The following is a 27065-nucleotide window of genomic DNA, read 5'->3' as shown; positions in this document are numbered from 1 at the left end:
TGCGTGTCCTTTTTTTATTTCTTTTGCGCAACAGGTTGAGCAAAACCACATGGTGTATGGCGAGCACAAGTTTTGTACAATTTTGTACGCAAAATCCCGCCACAACATGCTTGATCACCAGCTTTAATTAAATTGCAACCTTAATTTCGAAGGCAAAATAAAAAACAAACGCAATTATTGCAATTATTCTGCAAGGCATAACACCAGCCACAAGTGTGTTCTCTTATGGGAAATTATAATGGAAAGTGTTGACCGTGGCCACCACTCGCAATTTGTAAGGGCGCTTCAAGAATTTTTGTGACCAATCTGCTCCCCTAAAACATCACCACCAGCTGACTGTGGTAATACACATCGAAAGCTTAATTGTAAATTTGAAGCCACCGTTCCCGCCTACCAACATCATTTCGGCAAGCACGCAAAGGGTCATGGCGTCATAGTATCTACCCTTAGCCACCAGACAACTGTACCCAGCAATACATAATAACACCCTCAGCACCTTAATGCAACATGTGACCAGTGTTCTACCCAACATCCAATACCTAGTTGGACACATTATTGGAAGCATATTGGAGTATTCTGGACAAGATTCTGGCAGATAAGTACCAATATGTAGCAAAGAGTGCCGAATGAGCATTTTTAAAGGCAATAGTGGGTTTTGTATTTTAGTGAATTATTGATTAAGATTAGCACCTCTTATTCATCTACCACAGGCGGGGTGATATGAGGTCTAACATTTTATAAATATTATCGAATGAAAGCCGATTTTGTCACGTATGGTGCATTATACATAAAAATGCGTATTTTATAAAATCAAATAGCACAAGCGTATTTAAGTATGTGGTATCTATATTAATAAAAGAGTAAAGTGATTGACTCACTGACTGACTGATTGATTCATCAACGCCCAGACGAAACGGCTGAAGCTAGAATCCTGAAATTTTGGGTGTGGATCACTCTTGGCCCGAAGGGGTCAGATAAGGCTGGGTTTTTGGAAATTCGAACTGGAAGGGTACGAAAAGTACTAAAAGGTACTAAATATGGTACCGTTTGTATTTGGCGAACCGGTACAGCTAGAACTTTGCAATTTCGAATTAAGGTCACTGATGAAGTGTAGGAAAAATGTGCTAAAGGGTTTTTGGAAATTCGAACTATAAGTGTACTAAATTTGGTACCAATTCGTATATTGTGAACGGAGAAAGATTAAAGATTAAAATTTGGTGTGAGAATCAAGGTTAAAAGGTACGGTTGACATAAGGAGGTGGTTTAGGAAATGTGTACGAAAAGTACTAAATGGTACTAAATTTGGTACAATTATGATTTGGGCGAACGGATAGAGCTGGAATCCTGAAATTTTGAACTTAGGCTACAGTTGGAGAGTAAAATGGAAGTAATTTTGAAAATTCGTACTTATGGGTACGAAAAGTACTAAATGGTACTAAATTTGGTACAATTATGATTTGGGCAAACGGATAGAGCTGGAATCCTGAAATTTTGAACTAAGGCTACTTACTGTTGGAGAGTAAAATGGATGTAGTTTTAAAAATTCGTACTTATGGGTACGAAAAGTACTAAATGGTACTAAATTTGGTACAATTAGGATTTAGGTTGAACGGATAGAGCTGGAATCCTAAAATTTTGAATTAAGGCTACAGTTGGAGGGTAGAATGGAGGTAGTTTTGAAAGTACTAAATGGTACTAAATTTGGTACAATTACGATTTGGGCGAACGGATAGAGATGGAAACCTGAAATTTGAATTAAGGCTGATGTTAGATAGTAGAATGGAAGTAGTTTTGAAAATTCGTACTTATGAGTACGAAAAGTACTAAATGGTACTAAATTTGGTACAATTACGATTTGGGCGAACGGATAGAGATGGAAACCTGAAATTTGAATTAAGGCTGCTCTTAGAGAGTAGAATGGAAGCAGTTTTGAAAATTCGTACTTATGGGTACAACAAGTACTAAATGGTAATAAATTTTTTACAATTTGGATTTAGGTTGAGCGGATAGAGCTGGAATCCTGAAATTTTTGAATTAAGGCTGCAGTTGCAGTGTAGAATGGAAGTGGATTTGAAAATTCGTACTTATGGGTACGAATAGTACTAAATGGTACTAAATTTGGTACATTTACGATTTGGGCGAACGGATAGAGCTGGAATCCTGAAATTTTGTACTAAGGCTACTGTTGGAGATTAGAATGGAAGTAGTTTTGAAAATTCATGCCTATGGGTACGGAATGTACTAAATGATACTAAATTTGGTACAATTATGATTGAGGCGAACGGATAGAGCTGGAATCCTGAAATTTTGAATTAAGATTGATGTTGTAGTATGGAATGGAGATAATTTGGAAATTCGTACTGGGTTACGAAAAGTAATAAATTTGGTACAATTAAGATTTGGGTCATCGGATAGAGCTGAATTTCTGAAATTGGGAATAAAACTTGCTGTTGGATTGTAGAATGGAGTTGTTTTGAAAATTCGTACTTAAGGTTACGAAAAGTACTAAGTGGTACTAAATTTGGTAGAATTTGAATTTAGGGTGAACGGATAGAGCTGTAGCCCTAAAATTTCGAATTAACATTGATGTTAGAGCATAGGATTGAGATAATTGGGAAATTAGTACTTCGTAGGCTACATTTGGAGTGTAAAATGGAAGTAGTTTTGAAAATTCGTACAAAAAGTACACGGTGCGCCTTAACTAATTTTAAATGAAAGGTGCTTACACCTGGGAAGTTTTTGCAGATTCTGAAACTACAATGCTCATAGATGAGAAATATAAAAAAATATCGCCGGAGGGATTTTCAAATAAATCGCGATTTAAGTTCACATTTTAAGGGGTTCTTTAGGTTTTCACGATTTTGCTTGGAAACCGCGAGTCATATGTAAATGGGCCTAAAGAAAATATTGCAGCTGTGAAAATTCTCCACAAGATTGACCTTTATGATACTTTCGTAGGTTTCACCGTTTTTGAGTTATAGAAGTCCAAATTGAGACAATGCACTGACTGTAATTGAGATTAATGTTGAAGTGTAGGATTGAGGTAGTTTTGGAAATTCGTACTTATGAATACGAAAATCACTAAATTTGGTATAATTTGGATTTTGGTCAACGGATAGACCTAGAATCCTGAAATGTGGAATTGAGATTTTTGTTGGAGTGTAGGATTCTGGTAGTTTTGGAAATTCGTACTTATGGGAACGAAAAGTACTAAATTTGGTACAATTGGGATTTGGAATCTGGAATCCTGCAATTTGGAATTGAGATTATAGTTGAAGTCTAGGATTGAAGTAGTTTTGGAAATTCGTACTAAATGGTACTAAATTTGATACAGTGGGCATTTGGGGGAACGGATAGAGCTGGAATCCTGGAATTTGGTAATACTACGGTTGGAGTGTAGGATTGAGACATGCAGGTAGTTTTTGAAATTCGTACTTATAGGCACGAAATACACCAAATGGTACAACTTGAATTTGAATCCTGACAGCGCTGGAATCCTGTTTTTTGAAATTAAGTTTACTGGTGAAGTGAAGGATTAAGGTAGTTTTGGAAAATCGTTCTTATGGGTACGAAGAGTACTTAATGACACTTAATTTGTTGTTGGGTGTAGGGACAGTTCTGGAATCTGTATTTTTTTTGGATTTAGTGTGAGTATTGGTGTGCAATGTTGGTCTCGCTGTTAATATGTAAGGCTGATATTTTTGATCTTTTGAAAATCGAACTAAAGCGGTACGAACAGTACTTAAATATTAAATAATAAATATTGATTAAAATTGGTATAAGTACAACAAAACTTTCAGTGTTCGCCATTTCCATTATATTATATTATTGTTTATTTGTTTTTTTATATCCTTTCCGCATACGAAGTAGCGGGCACTTTGCTAGTCATATATAAAAGTATTCACTGGGTTTTAACGGTTCGTCTCCCCTTATCTAACGGTTCCTCCGTACCGCGTAACAATACCTTAGGTACGGTCACGTTTTGGAGCTGCAAGTTTTTGCGCCTTTCAAAATTTGTTTTTGTTATACCCTACACCACTATGTAGAAAGTTTGTTTTGGTAAAAATGCATGTAACACCGCGAAATATTCGTCGGAGACCCCAAATGTGGTATACCAATCTTCATATCTCGACGAGATAAAGCGATTTTGAGATGTGTGTCCGTCCTTCCGTCCGTCTGTCCATTTTAAATTTTAATCAAACTCCAGGCCGCAATTACGCAATCGTCACGAAATTTTGTATGGAGGTCGGGTTCAGACCAGAATAGATCCCTATTTTTATTGCTTACGATCGTGAAATATTTAGCGGGCGAAATGGACCAAAAACAAAATTTTTATCTAATTTTGTAGCGGCTCTGTAGGTCGCAATAATAGTCCGATCAAAGCGAAATTTAAAACAAGGTAAGGGTATATGACGAAGCTTGCAATTTGAGATGATGATCAGATATTATTTAAAGGGTTAAATGGACCACAATTTTTGTGTGAAAATTATGAACATTTTTAATATACAGCTTATATCTTTATTCCTGGAATAGACATTCCGGGTAAGTATGCTATACTTGGAAAATAAACGAGTGACCTTTCTATTGATGCAAATTGTGTTGGTGTACATGATAAGGTAACAGAGTTACCGCCTTATATATCCAATTATTTGTTTGTAGTGTAATAATAAACACGCTAGAGGTCGCAATTATAACTCAATAGTCACGAAATCTTGCACGTGGTAAGACTTTAGGTCGAAGAAGATGCTACAATTTTGGATGATGATCTGATATTATTTAGCGGTTGAAATGGACCATTAATTTTGTATGAAAAATATAAATATTTTATATTTGGTCCATATTTTACTTCCGGGAGGGCATATACCGCCAAAGTAGCCTACATATGAAAAGATAAGGACTGACCTTTCCACTGATACAAATTGCAATAATGAGTTTGGTAGATAACGGGGCTACTGAACCAAATTTTCCTCCCATTCTATAATTGTCTCTATCATGACAGAGAAATTCCCAGTATGTGCATTATTGCGAATTGCGTGGAGCCCATGTGTATTAATTGTCCAATTGGATTTTTTATACATATCGCACCTGTTCAACAGAAGGGTAGTAAATTTTAACTTTTTATTAAGAAAATGAATTACCCTACCCGCTTTAAAAATCTGTCATTTCTTTGTCTTTCTTTCGTCAAAAATACCGGTATTTCACTTTTCATTCTACTACTTATGTACCAACAGTTTTTGTCTGTACTGAAAAATAGAACATTTTGAGTTACTACCTTTTTGTTGAACAGGTGCGATATATTGTAGCATGTGGTCGCTTCGCCACGTTTTTTCTTTCAAAATGTACTCGGTATCGCTACCGTTAAAGTTTTTTTGAAATATTAATTTTGGTGAAGGTGAAGGCACCCAATGACCTCCTCCTGGCGTATAATTTTGGGATTTATACATACCGCCAAGTCCGAACGGCGTTCCCTAAGACACCACTTGTAGAGAAGTTTTTCATGGTTGAAATACTCAAGAAATGTCGTCAACATTACTAAGAGGTATTTTGCCACAGTTGATCAATTCCCCGGCCAAGTAACTTCAAACGGTGGGAAAAATATCCCTCAGTAATGTTGGCGACATTTTCTGTTTATTTGTTCCATAAATGAATTTTGATTTGCTGAAAGCTAATTTGCAGGGGTAGTGGTGTAGGGTATCACATGGTCGGCCCGCCCGACTAAAGTCTTTGCTCACTTGTTTTTTTCTTGTCTTTCGCCTAATTTTTCTAATCTCTTTTATGATATACGATAATGAGCAAAAGGAGTAGACAAAAAATATAGTAATACTTCGGTTCTGCAATTATAGATCGTGCAACCATATAAAATAATAATCATATTCCCAGTTGTGAAAATTTATTTCCCGATCTTTTCTATCGGTACAAATAAAATTAATTATAAATTATTTTTGATATTAAATAGGATTCGGAACCTAGTTTTCCGAATCTGCATCAACCGTATAATTAATGGGATTTAGAAGCCAGTTGTGATTATATTTTCAATTAGAAATCGTTTCATTTTAAATCATAAAGAGTTTAGAACAATTTGGCAAATTTAAATCAAAACTATAAACCAATTTGCGACCATTAGTTAGGCATCAGGATTCAAAATTATATATACTTATTAATGCCTTTCGATTTTCTAGTGAATAGTGCACAATGGCACAACAAAATGGGATGGACATCCGTTCATTATACCCTCAGCCTTTAGGCTAAAGAGGGTATATACACTTTGATACGATGAAAATGTGCCTCATCGAAATAATGGTTTTAGACCCCAAGTATGTTTGGACGAAATGTGTTTCAGACAATTTGGATCTAGCCATGTCCGTCCGTCTGTCTGTCTGTCCTGCTGGCTGGAGCGCACGATAATTCTCGAACGGATGAACCGATTTGGTCCATTTGGCTTTCGTAATATTTTGCCCAAACTTAGTTTAAGTTCGAAGATGGGCTACATCGGTCCACTCCTTCCGGTACCTCCCCCACAAAAGTTCGAAAATGATCGGAAATTTGTGCGCACGATAACTCTTGAAGGGGGTAACCGATTTGGTTCATACTTTGCCCATCGTGAAATATGTACCAGACTTAGATAAGGACTCAATAGGTCTACTCCTTCGGGTACCTCCTACACAAAATTTCGGATAAGTTCAGTTTAGGACCTGCTCTCGAATCGCTCTGATTTTTGTTTTAGCAACTTGTATTTACTTCCCCCCATACGACGGTTCAAGTTTCATCAGGGACAAGTCCAAACTTTCGGATAAGTTCACTTTAAGACCTGCTATCAAATCACTTTTATTTTTGTTGAAGCAACTTGCATTCGCTGCCTCAATTATGATGGTAAAAGTTTTTTCAGGGGCAAAACCACACTTCTTAAGTAGACAGCCCGAAGGCAGTAAAACCCCCCTATGGCACCATATGTAGTGGCTGGAGATCGACTTCCATAATGGTCAATGTCGATCCATTCCTTTAAGTATTTCCTCCGCAAAACTTCTGCTCTTTAATCTAATCAACATTTTTGTCGGTTCATACGTTCAAAATTTTTAAAACCCTCTAAATACATACGTTTTTTGGGAAAAAATTGTTTCAATATACACAGGCTGAGGGTATATCTCTTTCGGCCAAGCCGACTGATACTTTTTTTACTTGTTTTGAATCATTTTTAGTTATCCGGTGTATGCATATTTACACCTAATAAACAAATTGTCAATTATTTACGTCGTACTTAAGTAATCAATATTCTCAGAATTTATTGTTGATGTAGTTTCTTATATGTAAGAAATTTTCTCTTATGTTTTGTTATTATCCTCTGAATAAATGGATAAGGTAAATGTTATACGAAAATAATTCTTGAGCATTATGATGTGCTAAAAGGCTTTCGGTAAAGGTAAGGTAGAAGGAAAGGGTCAGCCTATGGCAGTTTTTGGGAGTCATCATCATCGATGATGCTCATTGGGGATTTTGTAGAGAATCCATTGGGAGGGCATGGTAGGCATTATTCAGGGGATACTTAGCAATAGAATTCAACAAGAATCTCATTAGTTTAATGTACTTTAATTTTTGAGTAAAGTTCCACTAAAGTTCACATATTTCGAACGATGCGACGACCAGCAAAAAAACCCTTCATATCGACAAAAAATAAAGGAGCCAGACTTGAATTTAGATGGTAAAAGGCGTGGACCAAATGGGCAACGGTTAAATCCTAAATATTGCAAAGACACTGTAAAACATGGAGGCGGAACATAATGGTCTGGGATTTTTTTCTCGGCCCAAAGGATTGGACCAATTTATAAAATTAATGGAATTATGGACCATTTCAAGTACCGTAACGTATTAAAATGCGCGATGTTGCCTTATGCCGAAGAAGATATGCCACTTAGATAGACCTTCCAGGAAGATAACGAGCCAAATCATGTATCGAAAGTGGTTAAGGAGTGATTCCAAAACAATTCGACAAAAGCTCTCCATTGGCCTGCCCAATACCCTCAACATAGCTCCCGATTGGGACTTGTGGGAGATCGTTAACTCAAAAATCAACTGAACAAAATGCAAAACCAAAGAAAATTTATTTGAAGCCGCAAAAGTAGCCAAGGAAGCAATATCGCAAGCAATAATTAATAATTTAATATCCTCTATGCCTGAAAGATGTGCTTGTGTCATCCAGAATAGAGGATTCGCAACGAAATATTGATTTCATTAGTTTTTGTTATACTTCAAATTCAAATGGGGGGCTGCTTTAGTTTTGTCCGCTTATATTTGCGACCTAAAATGTTTTTTGAATTTTAACTTTTGTTTATTAAATTCGGATTTCCTTATTTTTGTGGTTTCCAATAATAAAAATATAAATAAATAAAAAGAAAAATAAAAATACATTTATAACTTTGATTTCTTAAAAAAATTATGATTTTAAAAAAAGCACTGATGGGGTGCTTTAGTTTTGGCCGACGCTGTAGGTAAAAAAATGAAAATTTTTCAAAGTGGTTTGTGCTTGATCTTTTTCAATATGTAAATGAAATAAACGTTAATATAGTTATTAGTAGGTTTAAGCTTATTCATTCGTGCAATAAAAAATAATTTTTGAGAAAAAAATTTTGTTCATCCCATAAAGTTTTTTAAAAAATATTTTTTTTAAAATCGATTTGTGCGTGAACTTTTTGTATACTTCAAGGGAATAAACGTTATTTGAGTGATTAATGGGTAAACATTCATTCATTCTGGAAATCATTTTTGAGAAAAAACGTCGAAAAGTCATAACCCTAATGTCCACATTTTGGTACAGTATGAGGGTTAACTTACCTCACAATTTTAGGAACTTTGTTAATTTAGCTAGTATATTTTCCGACAAAATACCTCCTATTTTGAGTAAAGTTTCACTTTATGTTTGCAAGTGGTTAAAAAACTTATCTACAAACATTTTAGACATTTTGGTTCCTTCCGAACCAAATTGTTGTAATTTGGTATTGAAAGGTACAATAACACCGCTCGATGTGATGTCTTGTAAAGGATTTGTCTACTGTAGTGACTGTCAAAGACAAGATTCATTAAAAATTCTATTTGGTCAGTATTACTATATGCAGTGGTCCAAAGCTGTAGACATTAAAAGACTCGAGGCATTTGAGATATGGGTTTACAGAAGAATACTAAAAATACCCTGGACAGCTCACATATCGAACGAAGAGGTTCTCAGAAGAATGAACCGCACCAGAGAACTAACAACGCATATCAAAAAGCAAAAGAGCGCATTCCTAGGACACATTATGAGGAATCCCAAATATAAACAACTTCAATTAATTCTCCTAGCAAATATAGAAGGTAGAAATTTGAGAGGTAGAAAAGAAACAACTTGGCTCAAGAACATACAGCAATGGACCGGATATCATAACGCAGACCACCTTATCAACACATCTTTAGTCAAATCATAAATAACATTTAATGAAAATAGAAACTATGTAATTGTATGATCGCTAATATTGGTATTTTGGATTCTCATTGGGTTCATATTTAGGTATATACCCCATATTAAAGTGTCTCCAGATTTTACTTATTTAGAACGACGTACACGTATCGTCCAAATGGAATTTTCGGAACGTTGCTTAAATGAAAGTGATATTCTTCTGTTAGCATATTTCACTTCTTCTAGGAATAGGCTTTGCGGAAGTGCTTCGCAACTTCATTTTACTTCAATACAACTCATGGTGGAGTGTATAAAAAATCGACCGGCCGAGGTTAACGCCGTTCATATTTGTTTCTTTTTAGATCGCGTTTTATGACCACATGTAATCCGAGCTAAAAATACTCCTTTGTGGACATCGTCATTTAACGGTACCGCCCGCTTTCAGGCATTTAATGTTTTAATCTACATTTTCGGCCAAAATTTTCTGTTATTGGTAAATAATATTCCCAGTAGCCAGAAAGTTTGCCCACCACAAATTGTTCACATTAATACTTTCGTTACTGAAAGAAAACTAAATACAGTCGGACCTCGATTATCAGTGATGGTCGGGACCGGAGGCATTACGGATAACGGCTATATAAAACCTGGACCTATGCTGACAAACTTCTGAAGGAAAGATAAGTAGCCTCAAAAAAGACTAAATATGTATTCATTTGCAACCATTTCTGTAGGATAATGCAGCTAAATCCTTGAAATCTCCCGAAAATCGTGCTGTACCGTTCTATGGGGGTAATCCAAAATCCAAATCCCGGATAAGGGAGGCAATGCTTTTATGCAGTTTTTGAACATATTTTGAAGTAAAAGTGGCATAGTATCGTACAATAATATGAAAATCTGCAATTTTTTAAGTTAGTAACGGCAATCCACCAAAATTTTAAAAGATACTTAATATCATCATCATCAGGTTTATCTGAATTGACTTTGTCCCATGGTTTTTAGTGATACCATAACTACACAAATTGTGTAATACGGGAGAATTTCCTGTTTTTGTTTGTTTACCTTTTGTTTGCTTATTCGAATTAATATGAAAGTGTTCTTTTAATGCCGTGTAATGAAATTTATAACGAAAAATAGAGGAAATGGAACAAAGTCCAACATTTCTTTTCTATCACGGATAATGGAGGTTCCCGGATAATCGATGCACGGATAATCGAGGTTCAACTGTATTTAATTTCAGTTTAAAAAGTTCGGCCCTGCCGAACATAAAGCTTTTTACTTTTTTATTGTTTTAAATTACGTAAGACAAAAAACTTTGAATAATAAACTTTATTTTATTTCTTGTTATTTTAATTTACACATTTCATCATAAGAAGCAGTTGGCATTACTTCCTGTGTTAATTCCAATAACTTTTCCAGAGGACATTGAAAACTACAACCCGGTATGGTTAGGGGCTGTGGCTCTAATTTTGGATCATTTTGGAAATATATCTGCAACATAGAAAATATGGATTTAATTTGAAATAATAAGAAGTATATATTTATATGTATATGCAGTTTTTCCTTACTTCCACATAATATTCATTGGTTTCTTGGTTCTGACGCATTTCAAATGCAATTAAAGCGGAAAATCTGGGCATTTGCCTCTTCCATACTTTAAGGGACATTAACACATTCGTTATTGTCCAATCATGAGCACAATAAAGAAACATTTTCCTCTCTTCGGGTTGAAGTGTGCCATTGGCTTTAGCTAGCATTTGTTGAAAGATTTTATGCAAAAATGGACCACCTTTTATGCGTTGCATTTCCGTTGTATAAACATTGTAAATATAACTCTGTTCAGCCATAAATTGCAAACGATCTGGATAATAAGCTTCAGTCCACGCTGGTAAATCCAAACCATATAATTGCTAATATTAAATAGAAATAAAAACATGCATGTATGATAGTATCAGTAGAATTGGATAAATGTTGTTCCATCTTACCTCTGCCAATAGCGTAATGTAAAGTGATGTAATATCCGCCGCTGTGGTAATATTCCAACCAGTAATTGTAGAAAGTTCTTCAAACAGGGATCGATATTTACCAACTTCTTGTTGAACTTGTGGTAATTGTAAAACTTCATCTAGAGATCGATCGTAACGTGGGCACTCGACTTTCATGCGTAGCCACTAGAAATGGAAATTAAATATGTTTACTCAAAACAATTAGTGTATCGAAAGAAAAGTCAAGAGTAATATGTTTCTGCGGGAAAATAATTTTGAAAATGATGATTTTTTTAGGATTCGAATTGTCAAATTGGTATCTCTCAAAGCAAACTTAATTGGTATCTCCTAGAACTGCAAGAATCTACTAATTTTTACTATTTTTTCGATAACATAAAGGAAAATTTGAATTAATTCTCTTGCGTGTTGAGCTATTATGAGCTAAGAAGTTCATTGAAAAATTAAGAATCCACCGAATTCCCACACATTCAACCATCTTCTAAATTGTTTTCTGTAACGATAAAGGTGTTTTTATGGTGTTGGAAGGCATTACTACTTATGAAGGACTTGGGCGTCAATGTTTTTCACCCTAAATGCGCACGAACAATTACAAAGGAGTTCTAAATCAGGCTTTTCCAGTAGTGAGAAACATTTTCGATTGTCCGATTAGCCAAATTTTTTACTTGAAGTTTTAACTTTATATTGCCTTCGTTGTAAAAAAATGGATGTTAAAGAAAATTTGGTAGGGTGTTCTGTTCAAGTGAGTGGCAGTGTATGTACAAAAATACTTTAACATAGGTCTCCGTTTTGCTTTAGGGTCTAATAACCGTACCCCCGACTTGAGGTATTTTAACGATATTATGTGCATTTTAAACGCATTTATTTGTAATTTGGCATTTTGGCTTTCGAGTGATTCCAACACCTCTTTGCTAAAAAATATTTACATCGGTAAGCGCGATGGTATAGCCCCCATACAGCGGAACCCTCCAATTATTTAAAACGTTTAGAACATGTTTCCAAAATATTTGGAACACAGAAATACAAAAACAAAAACTTTCAGAACCTACAGACTTCCCTCGATGCGCCTCAACTAACTTTAAATGATAATTGCTTACACCTGGGATGTTTTTGCGAATTCTGAAACTACAATGTTCATAGATGAGAAAAACAAAAAAAAAAACGCCTGAGGGATTTTTAAATAAATCGCGGTCACATTTTTAGAGTGTTTTTAGGTTTTCACGATTTTGCTCGAAATGGGAATAAATTGTTTAAATAAATCGAGGTCAAAGTTCACTTTTTTTAGGGATTTTTTAGGTTTTCAGAATTTTGCATGGAAACCGCAAGCCCTATCGAAATGGCAGTTGTAGCAGTGAAAATTTTCTATAACATTTCTTTAGTCCCATTTCGATAAGACCTTCGGTTTCCAAGCAAAATCGTGAAAACCTAAAATAAACCTAATAATGTGAACTTTGACCGCGATTTATTTAAAAATCCCTCCAGCATTTGTTCATGTTTGTGGTGTAACGTTGAAGATATTGTTGTAATTAAGGATCCCAACACGCATTGATGAAAAGTTAAAGGCCAAAAATGAGGACGCGACTTTTGTAATACGTTAACGAAAAATTCAATTAATTTTAATGCTTCTATTACACTGTGCAACATTTTTAAGGTGATCTTGTGCAAACAATTCGAACTGAGGATTTTTTTAAAGTACAGACCCAAACGACAAGAAACCCTAGTTGGGTTTTGTTGTGTCAGATCCAGCTCGTATTTTATGGCCCCATCTAAACATGGTTAAATATTGAGTTTTAAAGAAATTCGGGGCTATACATTTGAAACCAATGCGAATATTCTTCTGACCTCTGAAGCAAATTTGTAGATAAGGATAAGAATAAAATAATTGAAAAAATAATGGACTCGAAAAACTACATTTGTTGCCTCAAATTTCAAAATATATGCAAAAATTCCAAAACTTTTATACATTTCGCACCGTATCTCCAAAACCGTTAATTTTATCTGAATATTTTCTTTTGGAAAAATATTCCCTAGAATGTAGTACACAACTCTTCAGAACATGTCAATGTCAATGTCTCTATGCAGTTGTTTTCAGTACATTTTTCAACGGCGATTTAATAAAAATTTCAATAATGTAGTGAAATTCGAAATGCGAGAAATTCGAAATGTGAACTGTGTTTGAAATAAGTGTTGTAAAAGATATGATGCAAAATATCGCTGAAACAACACGAAGTTAGCATTTTAGAGTTTCAACATGTTCTAAAGAATTGTTGAGAACTTTATTTGGAAGATTTTTGTTACTTGGTTCAACTCCCAATAGTTTAGCCGATACTGACGTGAATTTCAGGAATTATGTAAAATTTTCTATATTTTATAGATTTTGATGCCCTAGATGGAGTTTTTCTTAAGTGGTTTTTTTAAAAGGTAAGTTCTACTAGGTTATGGCTACTATATTGTTGAAGACAGGCCAAGGCCAAATTCCTATTCGTTTCTGAGATAATGGCCTGATAAATGCAAAAAAGTGTAGATTTAGCCCGGTTTAGATGAGGCCATATAATCCGAACTGGATTTGACAGGACAAAACCCTACTAGGGTTTTTGTATGTACTTTCAAAAAATCCATACTAGAAGTTTTTTGCATTTTCAGTGTTGCATAGTGTTATTAAAAACTTACCTTGCAATATTTTAAAACCTGAAAATGCAAAAAACTCCTCCGAAACGGTTGGACCGAATTCGATGAAATTTTGTGTGTGAAGTTTTTAGGTCTGAGAATAGGTTTTTAGCAATTTTTTATACTGGTCAGTGGAGTGACCAGGATACCTCCCCCACAAAATTTTTAGGAAAACGTGAAATCAAAGATAGTTTTGAATGTATTGTTTAAAAATTGATTGCAATACTATGGTAATATCTGTTTTGATCCGGAATGGTCATCTCGGAAGTGGAATATCGCGGTCAGCCCAATTTTTTAAAAATATATAAAAAATATATAATAGGTAATGTCCTTAATTTTAGTAAGCGTGCTTCAATAATTGGGAAAGCGCGATCCACCCCAGATTTTGGAATGCAGTACAACCCAAATAATGTTATATGTCCCTTGATCGAAATTCCAAAAAATCGATTGAGAAATCAGGCAAAACATAATTTCAAAGATGGTTAAATAACCAGAACGTCTAAAAAATGTGCATTGGGCTCTAAAGCGATGGGCCAGCAATTCGGTGTATATATAACCTGTCTAAATGTGTATAGGGTTCTTTAAGACTGACATGATTTTTTAAGTTAAAATTCCGAATCCGCTGGACCAAATTGGATAAAATTGTGTGTAGGTTCATAAGGTGGGAGAATACCAAAAATGGAGGGTGTGGGGGACCTCCCCAACAACGGGTTTTAACAAATCGCTAAATATCAGAGATTATTAGACGTATTGGTACTCAATACAATTGCAATTGTGGCCTCTGCCATTAATAGGTGTTTTGGAAGCAGAATACCACGATTGCGCCCAATTTTTGAAAACTTTATTCTTACTGATTAGATTTACAAATTTAGTAGCGTTTTAGAGTCATATTTTATGAATCACAGATGTTTTCATGTTAACAAGAAGTAAAAACGACGTTAAGTTCGACCGGCCCCAAGTATTATGCACACCACCATAAATTATATTGAAATCAGGTTTAAGCCATTCCGGTTGAATAATGTGGCTTAAACATTCAAAATCCCAAAAAAACGGTAGGTATCGTTTTATGAATGAAAACATGGTTTTATATCGATAATTCTCTGCTAAAATATTTGATACCTCCAAGGAAGACTAAGTACCAAATATAGCCATTTCTGTTGAATAATGCAGCTAAATCCTTGAAAATCGGAAGGTATCGTTCAATGAAGACACATAAAAAACTTCTACCGATTATTCTATGCGGGAATGTTTTATACCCACAATGAAGACAACACACCAAATTGCCATAGCCATTTCGGTGGGATAATGGGACTAAAACCTCCAAGTTATCGAAACTCGGGAGGTACCGTCCTATATGCCGATAATTCTCTGCAGAAATGGTTTATACCCCCAAGGGTATGGTTTATACCCCCAAGCCATTTCGTACGAATAATGTGGCTATAAACTTGAAAATACCGAAGATCGAGGAGTACCGTGCAATGAAAACTATTTAGAAACCTGTGCCTGTACCGAATATTCTATGTTTTATACCCACACTGAATACTAAATACCAAATTGCAGCTATTTCGGTGGGATAATGAGACACTCGGGCGCTACCGTTCTAGGGTAGTTCTATCAAAACGTGGACCTATGCTGATAATCGTTTGCAAAAATGCTTTATTCCTCTAAGGGAGACTAAATACCAAAGTATTGTCATTTCGGTAGGATAATGCGGCTAAAACCTTGAAAATTCCGAAAATCGGGCGGTCAATCAATGCTATATCAAAATGTGGACTGATGGTATGAAAAAAATAGAAACTTCTGTACCAAATTGAAAAGCTCTATGTTTAATATATTGATTTCAGCAGATAGACGCACATCGTTATATTCAATTATTTGTTATGTTGATCACGAATATATACTTTAAACTTTCTCCGACGAATATTCCGATGTGTTACAAACAGAATCATAAAGTTAATTATACCCTTCATATTATGGTGGAGGCTATAATTAAAGTAATTTCTCTTTTTTACATCTGGAGATACCATTGCATGAGGGTTATACCAAAACGTCGATTTATCGTCAATTCGGTTCGAATATCTAGAGGTATCAATATTAGATAGATAAATTGTAAATAGATTACTAAAAATAAGGTAACATTAGGCAAATATTTGATGCAACGACCGGTAGTGTGAGTTTACTTAGAGCAAGTGAGCATAAATTTCAATGCATTCTTTGCGCTAAGCGCACCGGTCGCTGGACCAAATATTTGCCTAATGTGACCTTACCTTAAGCCTTACCTGGAAATTCAAAACGACGGGCCAGCAACGCGGAACCGAGTAGCTAGTTATAATATATAATTGTTCCACAAACATCCCATAAGGGACAAGCGAGACTTCTCTTATATCAATGAGTGCACCCCGATTCATATATGAATATATATTAGGTCGATGATATGGGACCTACAGTTTATCGCCGAGTCCGAACGGCGTGTCTAAGACAAGATTTTTGTAGAGAAGTTTTTTATGGTTGAAATACTCAGGAAATGTCGCCAACATTACTGAGGGGTATTTTGCCACCGTTATACACATAAATTATACAATCAAAGAGAGACTTTTTTAAAAAAATTGACTTTCCATTTTTCGTTAAAATGTAAAGTTTGAAATTGACAACAGTTCACTATTTATACCCTACTAGCTAAACCCGGTGCGCTTCGCTACCCCGACTAAGATAAAATATAATGGAATGATATAATTATATTAACTTTTTAATATTTTAACGTATAAATATAGACTATATGAAGGCGGTCGCTACCCATTCAGGGCTATTATGAAGCTACTATGGTATTTTTGTATGTTTCAGGAGATAACACTCCTCCAAAAGCTTTTTAGACTATAAGTATCCCTACGTAGGATAAATACTCTTACACTATTAATTTTTCTTTAATTCGACAGATTGGATAAAAATTGAATTGAATAAAAGTAAGAATAGAACCAGTTTTTAGAACCTTAAAGTTTAGCATAGTTGTAATTTATTTTATACATTGGACTTATTTTTTCCAATTCATATACATATTAACCTATTGTGATACCTTAAATTACACTTGTATTTAAAATTTTTAATCCAATAATGCTTTAGATATATCATAATAAAATATTTCTCATAAAAAATCTCTCAAAGATTTGATATTTCATAGCTGTAGCCCTGGTCAATTCGTTCCCAGATATAAGTACTTGTGTATATAATGATGACATCTACTGACTACTTCAAAATTTCATTGAAATTGGACATACGTAACAAAAACATGAAATCGACCGAAAATATATATGGGAGCTATATTCCGATATGAACCAATCTCAATATAATTTGGCACAATAATTTGTAGACCAAATTCCGTTATACATATCAGATTTCATTGAAATTGGACATACATGCAGTGTTTGGTGCATAAAATACAGGAAATCAGTCGAAAATATATATGGGAGCTATATTCAAATCTGAACCGATTTCGATATAATGTGTCCCATTTATTTCTAGAACAAATTCCGTCACGCATTCCAAATTTAAGCGAAATTGGACATATATAGAGTGTGTGATGCATCAAATACAGAAAATCGGCCGAAAATATATATAGGAGCAATATCCAAATCTGAACCGGTTTCGATATAATTTGGCACATTTATGTCTAGGCCAAATTTCGTTACACATTCCAAATTTCAGAGAATTTCTCATATATAGCGTGTTTGGTGCATAAAATATAGGAAATCGGCCGAAAATATATATGGAAGCTATATCAAAATCTGAAGCGATTTCGATATAATTTGGCACATTTATTTCTAGATCAAGTTCTGAAGCGATTTCGATATAATTTTGCACATTTATTTCTAGATCAAGTTCTGTAACACAATCCATTCAGCGAAATTGGACCTATAATGCGTGCTTGGTGCATAAAATACAGGGAATCGGCCGAAAATATATATATGGGAGCTATATTCAAATCTGAACCGATCTCTATATAATTTCGCACATTTATTTCTAGAACAAATTTCGTTAAACCCTCCAAATTTCAGCGAAATTGAACAAATATAGCGTGTTTGGTGCATCAATTGTGGAAAATCGGCCGAAAATATATATTGGAGCTATATCCAAATCTGAACCGTTTTCGATATAATTCGGCACATTTATGCCTAGACCAAATTCCGTTACACATTCCAAATTTCAGCGAAATTGGACTTATATAGCGTGCTTGGTGCATAAAATACAGGAAATCGGCCGAAAATATATATGGGAGCTATATTCAAATCTGAACCGGTCTCTATATAATTTCGCACATTTATTTCTAGAACAAATTTCGTCAGACCCTCCAAATTTCAGAGAAATTGAACAAATATAGCGTGTTTGGTGCATCAATTGTGGAAAATCGGCCGAAAATATATATTGGAGCTATATCCAAATCTGAACCGTTTTCGATATAATTCGGCACATTTATGCCTAGACCAAATTCCGTTACACATTCCAAATTTCATCGTAATTGGACTTATATAGCGTGTTTTGTGCATCAAATGCGGAAAATCGGCCGAAAATATATATGGGAGCTATATCCAAATCTGAACCATCTCGATATAATTTGGCACATTTATTTCTAGATCAAATTCCGTGAGAAATTCAAAATTTCAGCGAAATTGGACCTATATAGCGTGCTTGGTTCATAAAATACAGAAAATCGGCCGAAAATATATATGGGAGCTATATCCAAATCTGGACCGATCTCTATATAATTTCGCACATTTATTTCTAGAACAAATTTCGTCAGACCCTCCAAATTTCAGAGAAATTGAACAAATATAGCGTGTTTGGTGCATCAATTGTGGAAAATCGGCCGAAAATATATATTGGAGCTATATCCAAATCTGAACCGTTTTCGATATAATTCGGCACATTTATGCCTAGACCAAATTCCGTTACACATTCCAAATTTCATCGTAATTGGACTTATATAGCGTGTTTGGTGCATCAATCGGCCGAAAATATATATGGGAGCTATATCCAAATCTGAACCGATTTCGATAAAATTCGGTACATTTATTTCTAGATCAAGTTCTGTAACACATTCCAAATTTCAGCGAAATTGGACTTATATAGCGTGCTTGGTGCATAAAATACAGGAAATCGGCCGAAAATATATATGGGAGCTATATTCAAATCTGAACCGATTTCTATATAATTTAGCACGTTTGTTTCTAGAACAAATTCCGTAAGAAATTCAAAATTTCAGCGTAATTGGACATATATAGCGTGTTTGGTGCATAAAATAAGGAAGTCGGCCGAAAATATATGTGTATGGGAGCTATATCCAAATCTGAACCAATCTCGATATAATTTGGCACATTTATTTTTAGAACAAATTCCGTGAGAAATTCAAAATTTCAGCGAAATTGGACATATATAGCGCCTTTGGTACATAAAATAAGGAAGTCGGACGAAAATATATGTATGTGGGAGCTATATCCAAATCTGAACCGATTTGGATATAGTTTGGTAAATTTATTTCTACATTAAATTCCGTCACACATACAAAATTTGGAGATTGTATCTGTAATAGTTCTAAAGATATTTGCATACAAAATCTAAATTTTTTGGAGGTACCTCCGGTTTTGATGCTATATCTCCAGATCAAAACGAAGTTCCAAAAAATGATATAGCCTATTTTCATTCCAGGCCATGTAGCAATGTACCCTAAACATTTCAGTAAAATCTGTTCAGCGGTTTTCGAGTCTATAAGGCACAAACAAACAAACAGACAAACAAATTTCAATTTTATATATATAGATAGATACCACAATGTGGAAAAGGGTATTATAAGATTGTTTTGGTAAAATTTCATGTAACACCGCGAAATATTCGTCGGAGACCCCCAATGTGGTATACCAATCTTCATATCTCGACGAGATAAAGCGATTTTGAGGTGTGTGTCCGTCCGTCCGTCTGTCCATTATAAATTGTAAACACGCTCCAGGCCGCAATTATGGACCGATCGTCACGAAATTTTGTATGGAGGTCGGGTTCAGATCAGAATAGATCCCTATTCTTATTGGTGATGATCGTGAACTATTTAGAGGGTGAAATGGACCAAAAACATAATATTTATCCAATTTTCTAGCGGCTCCGTAGGTCTCAATAATAGTCCGATCAACGCGTAATTTTAAGTAAGGTAAGAGTATATCACAAATGAGAAGCTTGCAATTTGAGATGGCGATCGGATAATAAATGGACCAAAACTTTTGTGTGAACAAGGTGAACATTTTTAATATACAGCTTATATCTTAATTCCTGGAAGTGACATTCCGGACAAGTGATATATATTTGAAAGTGGAACGCTTGACCTTTCAATTGATGCCAATTATGTTGGTGTGTATGATCAGAGAACAGAGTTACAGCCTAATATATTCCGTTATTTGTTTGTAGTTTAATAATAAACTCGCTAGAAGTCGCAATTATACATCAATAGTCACGAAATTTTGCACCAGGTAAGAGTATAGGTCGAAAAAGATGCCTACAATTTTGAATGATGATCTGATATTCTTTAGCGGGTGAAATGGACCATTACTTTTGTATGAAAAATATAAAAATTCTATTTTTGGTCGATATTTTAATTCCTTGAGGACATATATATTTCGCAAGCCTACATATGGAAAAAACTACTGACCTTTACTCTGATGTAAATTGCAATAAAGTGTTTGCTAGATAACGGGCCCACTGCCTAATATATAAGGGTTCTGTGTAAAGAACCACATTTTTATCCCATGCTACATATTGTCTCTCCAAAAGTTTATGTAACACCACGAAATATTTCTCCTAGACCTCTTATTTGGTATGCCAAAATTCATATCTCGACGAGATAAAACGAATTATCGATGTGTGACCGTCCATTAAAAATTGTAAACAAGCTTAAGGCCGCAATTTTGGACCGATTGTAACGAATTTTTTAAGGAGGTTGGGTTCGGGCCAGAATAGAAATGATTAGTTTTTGGTGATGATAGTGAAATGTTCAGGGGATGAAATGGACCAAAAACAAAATTTTAACCAATTTTGTAGCGGCTCTGTAGGTCAAAATAATAACCCGCAAAATTTTAACAAAGTTTGAGTTTATGATGAAGAAGAAGCGTACAAACCAACGTGAAGATCAGAAAATACTTAGCGGGTTAAATGAACTGAAACTTTTGTGTGAAATTGGTAAAAATGTCAATAACGTAGCGGTTAAACAACGGAAGTAGTAGTACTACATAAGTGGGTTTCATTACATTTTAGTTTGTGTGAACTAAATTTTCCTTTCCTGCTACAAAAATGTCTTTGTCATGCTAGATGACTTTTTGGTTTTGGTCATAAAACAAGCTTTGCCGACAGAGATAAACCCTCAGGCTGTGTATATTGAAACATTTTTTTTTTCCCAAAATACGTATGTATTTAGGGGGGTTTAAAAATTTTGGGCATTTGAACCGACAAAAATGTTGATAAGGATTAAAGATCAAAAGTTTTGCGGAGGAGATACTAAAAGGAATGGATCGACATTGACCGTTATGGAAGTGGATCTCCAGCCACAACATATGGTGCCATAGGGGGTTTTTACACTCTTCGGGCTGTTTGCTCAAGAAGTATAGACTTGCCCCTAAAAACTTTTACCATCGTAATTGAGGCAGCGAATGCAAGTTGCTTCAACAAAAATCAAAGTGATTCGATATCAGGTCTTAAAGTGAACTTATCCGAAATTTTGTGTGGGAGGTACCGGATGGAGTGGACCGATATGGTTTATCTTCAAACTTAAACTATGTTTGAACAAAATATTACTAAGACCAAATATTGGACCGAATCGGCAGATCCCTTGTAGAGTTATCTTGCGCTACAACCACCTCACACGGTCTCATAGGGATTTTTTGCAACTTTCAGGCTATTTGCTCAGGAAGTATGGACTTGCCCTTGATGAAACTTGTACCGTCGTATGGAGGGCAGTGAATACAAGTTGCTAAAACAAAAGTCAAAGCGATTCGAGAGATGGCCCTAAACTGAATTTTTCCGAAATTTTGTGTGGGAGGTACCCGAAGGAGTAGACCGATTGAGTCCATATTGAAGCTTTCTTTAAGTCTGGCACACATTTCACGATGGGTAAAGTATGGACCAAATCGGTTACTACCTTAAAGAGTTATGGTGCGCACAAATTTTCCGAACATTTTCGAACTTTTGTGGGGGAGGTACCGGAAGGAGTGGACCGATATAGCCCACCTTCGAACTTAAACTAAGTTTGCGTAAAATATTACGAAAGCCAAGATTTGAAACGAATCGGTTTATCCGTTCGAGAGTTATCGTGCGCTCCAACCAGCCAGACAGACGGACGGACATTGCTCAATCGACTACAAATTGTCTGAAACACATTTCGTCCAAATATACTTGGGGTCTAAAACCATTATTTCGATGAGGCACATTTTGCCCGTATGAAAGTGTATATGGGCAAAACTGCCAATTATTTCATATTCCATTTCCAAAAAATTGAATTTTTTCTTTCCGCGCTACATTAACGATTTTTGGTACATAGGTTAAGAAAAAATTCCCCAGTACAGATCCGCTCGCGAGCAAATTTTTGGTTGTTGCGGACAAATGTTATCGCTGTTTTACTTCTGCTTTTAAGAAAAAATTATTATAAAAACGCTAATTATTTTATTGAGCACAATTGGCACTAAAAAGTTATCACGAAGTGACGTCATTAAGTAGATTGCATAATATTTGTAAAATGTTACTCAGCATTCGCGGAATTTACAAAAAATTTACAAAATTTTAAATGTAATCCGAATTGTTGAAAATATAGGTCTATTTACCCGTCAAAAATTAGAAAAAAGTAACAGTTTTAAAGAAAGACTTCACGGGGAATCAAATGAGACCAAACTTATAATCATCGGGATAGTAGTTAGGATATTATAGCCAAAATAAGCACATATTTGTGATACAAAAAACAAATTTTGGTTTGGAATAATAGTTTTCACATGCATTCTAGAGCATAGCCGACCAAGAAGAGGGCACACAAAATTCTCAATATTTGCAACTTTTGACAGTGTGTTAGTAACGTTGTATGCACGCATGCTGCAAAACAAAAACAAATCAAAACATTTTTGTGCTCTTTCGTTGCGTTCGGGTCGTGTGTGTGTGAATTGCCGAAAAACTTCGTAACTTTAACAATATCAAAGCACGACATTGTTCTAGAGTTGAAAATATTGGAAAATTCTATAGGAGTACTTCTTTTATTTTTCTTGAAACTCCCAAGAAAATGGGCGGATTTGGTTTTATCCACATTCACATGGAAGGCTTTCCATTGAGGAAAGTTATCGGGTTGTTGAAATAAGTCATTAGACTTCTTAAACGGAAACAGAGTTCAAATAAACCGCTTTAACTTATATGCATTATTAAAATATGTGTAAATCGCGTAATTATCAAAATCGTTTTGTCCGCATGTGATTTTCATGTACAGCAAGACCCTATCTTTTAATTTGTATATATTTTTCGAAATATAATTCGGATGCTAAGATGTAGCATCGGCCGCATCTTAGCATTAAAAAACCTATAAAACATCGCTAATTTGCGCCAAGTTCATACAATTTCGTTCCGCATCCGGTTTTAGTGTCCACTAGAAAATCTGCATCGATATATACCTATTTCAAGGTAATCAGTCAAGAACCGTGGATGTAGCATCACACACTATTTTTGGGATAAAATGAATGTAGTTCCCTTATCAGTGAAGCTTTTAAATCTCTGTTTCCGCAAAAAGGAAGATGCTGCACTAGTTTTTTCATAGCAGTGCAAGCGGCCGACAGAATACGCGATAAAATGCGCGATATTTTCAAAAACAATATTAGGTGATTTTCCTACCTTGGAATTTCTCCTATCTCAAGTTTTAGTTGATGGATTTTAACGAATAATGATTTATTAGATCCGCAACGTAAAAATCCAAAATTTGCAATCATGCACGAGTAAATCGAATGCCAATTGTACAAATTAGACCCGAAATATATGATTTTTAGAAATTTGTTCGCACAAAATTTTCGTATTTGGATACAGATTTCTCTGAAGCTGTGTAGGCTACATTCACGACACATATATCAAATAAATCAGAATCGTGAGTTTTTCATCCCTATATATGATTTATTGAAAAAGCTGTTTGCGGAACGAAATTATAAGACAATTTCAAAAACACTTAAAATCTTGCTTCAAAATGTCAGCATCAGTTAATGGTAGACGCAGATAAAATTTTGAGAAGTTATACACTAGTGAGATGATCCCTATTTAGTTCCCTTCTACTTTTACTTTAACGGGAAAATCGTGAAAAGTGTGGTTTAATCACAAATCGAGAGAAAACAAAAAAAGACATGTTGGCTTCAACCCATTTTTACCCATTTTTTAACATAAATATAGCCACAGCTTCCACGCAAATCAACTTTGAAGGCCAATATTTTTTGCCAAGTCTAAAAACATTTCATTTTATCCAAAAGCATGTAAATTGTACAATATACAACCACTATTCGCGAGTTATAAACGGGTAAACCTTGGCTTCAACGATGTTAAATTTTCAATAATATTGCCCATATACCCTCCTTAGCCTAAAGGCTGAGGGTATAAAAAATGTTTAAATAAATCGCGGTCAAAGTTCACTTTTTTTAGGGATTTTTTTAGGTTTTCAGAATTTTGCATGGAAACCGCAAGCCCTATCGAAATGGCAGTTGTAGCAGTGAACATTTTCTACAACATTTCTTTAGTCCCATTTGGATAAGACCTTCGGTTTCCAAGCAAAATAGTGATAACCTAAAATAAACCTAATAATGTGAACTTTGACCGCGATTTATTTAAAAATCCCTCCAGCATTTGTTCATGTTTTTGGTGTAACGTTGCAGATATTGTTGTAAATAAGGATCCCAAAACCCATTGATGAAAAGTTAAAGGCCAAAAATGAGGACGCGACTTTTGTAATACATTAACGAAAAATTCAATTAATTTTAATTATTCTATTATTACAAACTTACCTTTCATTGTTTTAAAACCAACACAAAAATCAGTAATGCTATTAAAACTAAGAAACAAGTGAGCCAAGGCTATAGTCGGATCGGGGCCGACTATGTGATACCCTACACCACTAACCCTGTGCATAAGCATTTGACTGGTAAAATTCAAAATATTAAAATTGGGACAGCTTATTGCCTTTGCTCTGATTTTGTTGAAACGCATTAAGGTGCATCGTCAGTACAACTCAAATAAAAAATTGGAAAAGTGGGATGTACGCCAACCATCAATAGGCTTCTTTCTCTGTGAGACCCCCATCAACCCCCAAAATTTCGTGACGATCCAATCAAAATTGCGACGTGCAGCGTGATTACAAAAAAATTAAAATGGGATGTATTACCGACTATTGCGATATCTCCGTTATTTGGCCACCTACGCTAACCTGCTTTAAAGATGGGATTTACTACCTTCATAGTCAGACTTTGCTTGTGGAAGGTCCCCAACCAAAGCTGTGATATTCGTCATAATTATTAAAATCGCAAAAATGAAAAATTATGTTATATTAGCGGCTATTGTGATATCTTCGTTGTTTGACCACCTACATTACATCGTTGCAAAGGTGATATTTTCTACTTTTGTTAGCACGTTTTGCTTTTGATATACCCCTTATAGAAGCGGAGATATTTGCTTTCAAATAAAACGTTGACTTTTTCTCCAAAAAAGTTTTTTGCCCATTCCGACCTCTGAATATTATTCGAACATCACCAAAAACAATAGGCTTCTTTTCCTCCGGGACCTTCATCAACACCCAAATTTTGGTGACGATCGGATAAAAATTGCGACCTGTAGTGTGATTACAAAGTTCAGATGGACAGACGGACGGACACACATAGCCAGATCGACTCAGCTCGTCGAGACATTCATTTTGGTATATATATGTATGGGTCCACGACCATTATTTCGATGCGTTACAAACTTTTTGGCCAAAACCAACTTATAATACCCTACCCACGTAGTGGTGTAGGTTATAAATATTTTGTTTAAGGTGTTATAGCCACTTGCGAATTTTAATAAAGATATTTGATATCGGCTCATTACAGGTAGAATAGGATATGTTGCAAAAAAAAGCGAGTCGATCGGAACAAAATTGGCTGAGATATGCTCGTTGAAAGGAAAACCCCATTGTGTTTTTTGTATGTAAAATGGATGGCCCGTTTAAAGTTTTGAAAGCCGTGCCTACTGTAGCTGGAAAACGGATGACCCGCTCTTCATATGTTTTTGTGGGATTATTATACACATAAAATATACAATAAAAGGGAGACTTCTTAAAAAAATTGACTATCCATTTTTCGTTAAAATTTAAAGTTTGAAATTGACAACAGTTCACTATTTTTTAATTATATTTTTATTCTCTTTGGCTTTTGTACTATTTTTAAGTTCTTCATTATAGTATAATAAATCGGAAGAAGCACAAGGTGTGGCCTTTACGATGATAAACTTTCTAAAAAAGTTTGGTAGGTTTTTCTTGTAAACCATTCATGAAAAATGTTTTTTTGTGCTCAGTAAGTGGTTAGTCCAATGAAAATAGAGGACAAATAGAGTAAATTACAAAAATACAGTACTTACTTACTTAGTTGGTGTTGGTCTATTACATAACGTTTGTCCTATAAACCGAACTAAGATAAGATTTCCATTCCTCTCTGTTTGTTGCTTTGCCTTTTGGAATACCGAGTTTTTCAATCTCGCCTTCTACTTGTTCGCTCCATTGAAGCGATAGAGGACGGACACCTAAAATAGAGTACTGTTCTATATAAAAGAGAACGGTTGATCAACGTATATATATGGCATAAGCCCTGAGTGACAGTATAGAACGTGGACCTATTACATAGACAATTTTCAGCAAGCAAGTTATCTATCTGATCTAAATCTGTCTTATCCACTTGAAATTTGAAACAGTA

General features: G+C 35.0%; 1 protein-coding gene across 1 annotated transcript in view; it reads right to left on the bottom strand.

Moving 5' to 3' along the window:
• Positions 1-10735: 10735 nt before the first annotated feature.
• Positions 10736-27065, bottom strand: part of LOC141404371 (prostatic acid phosphatase-like) — an 89235-nt gene continuing 72905 nt past the window's right edge. The window contains exons 5-7 of the mRNA XM_073987927.1: positions 11407-11592; positions 10990-11331; positions 10736-10912 (exon numbers count right to left, since the gene is read on the bottom strand). Of these exons, the coding sequence (XP_073844028.1) occupies positions 10766-10912; positions 10990-11331; positions 11407-11592 (675 nt within the window). The 3' untranslated portion in view covers positions 10736-10765. The remainder of the gene's footprint in view (positions 10913-10989; positions 11332-11406; positions 11593-27065) is intronic.

Source organism: Musca autumnalis, unplaced genomic scaffold (assembly GCF_047663935.1).
Source record: "Musca autumnalis isolate F117 unplaced genomic scaffold, ASM4766393v1 scaffold_4, whole genome shotgun sequence".
Classification (NCBI taxonomy): domain Eukaryota; kingdom Metazoa; phylum Arthropoda; class Insecta; order Diptera; family Muscidae; genus Musca; species Musca autumnalis.
The sequence above is the reverse complement of the archived record's forward strand: the minus strand, read 5'-3'. Positions and strand labels throughout refer to the sequence as shown.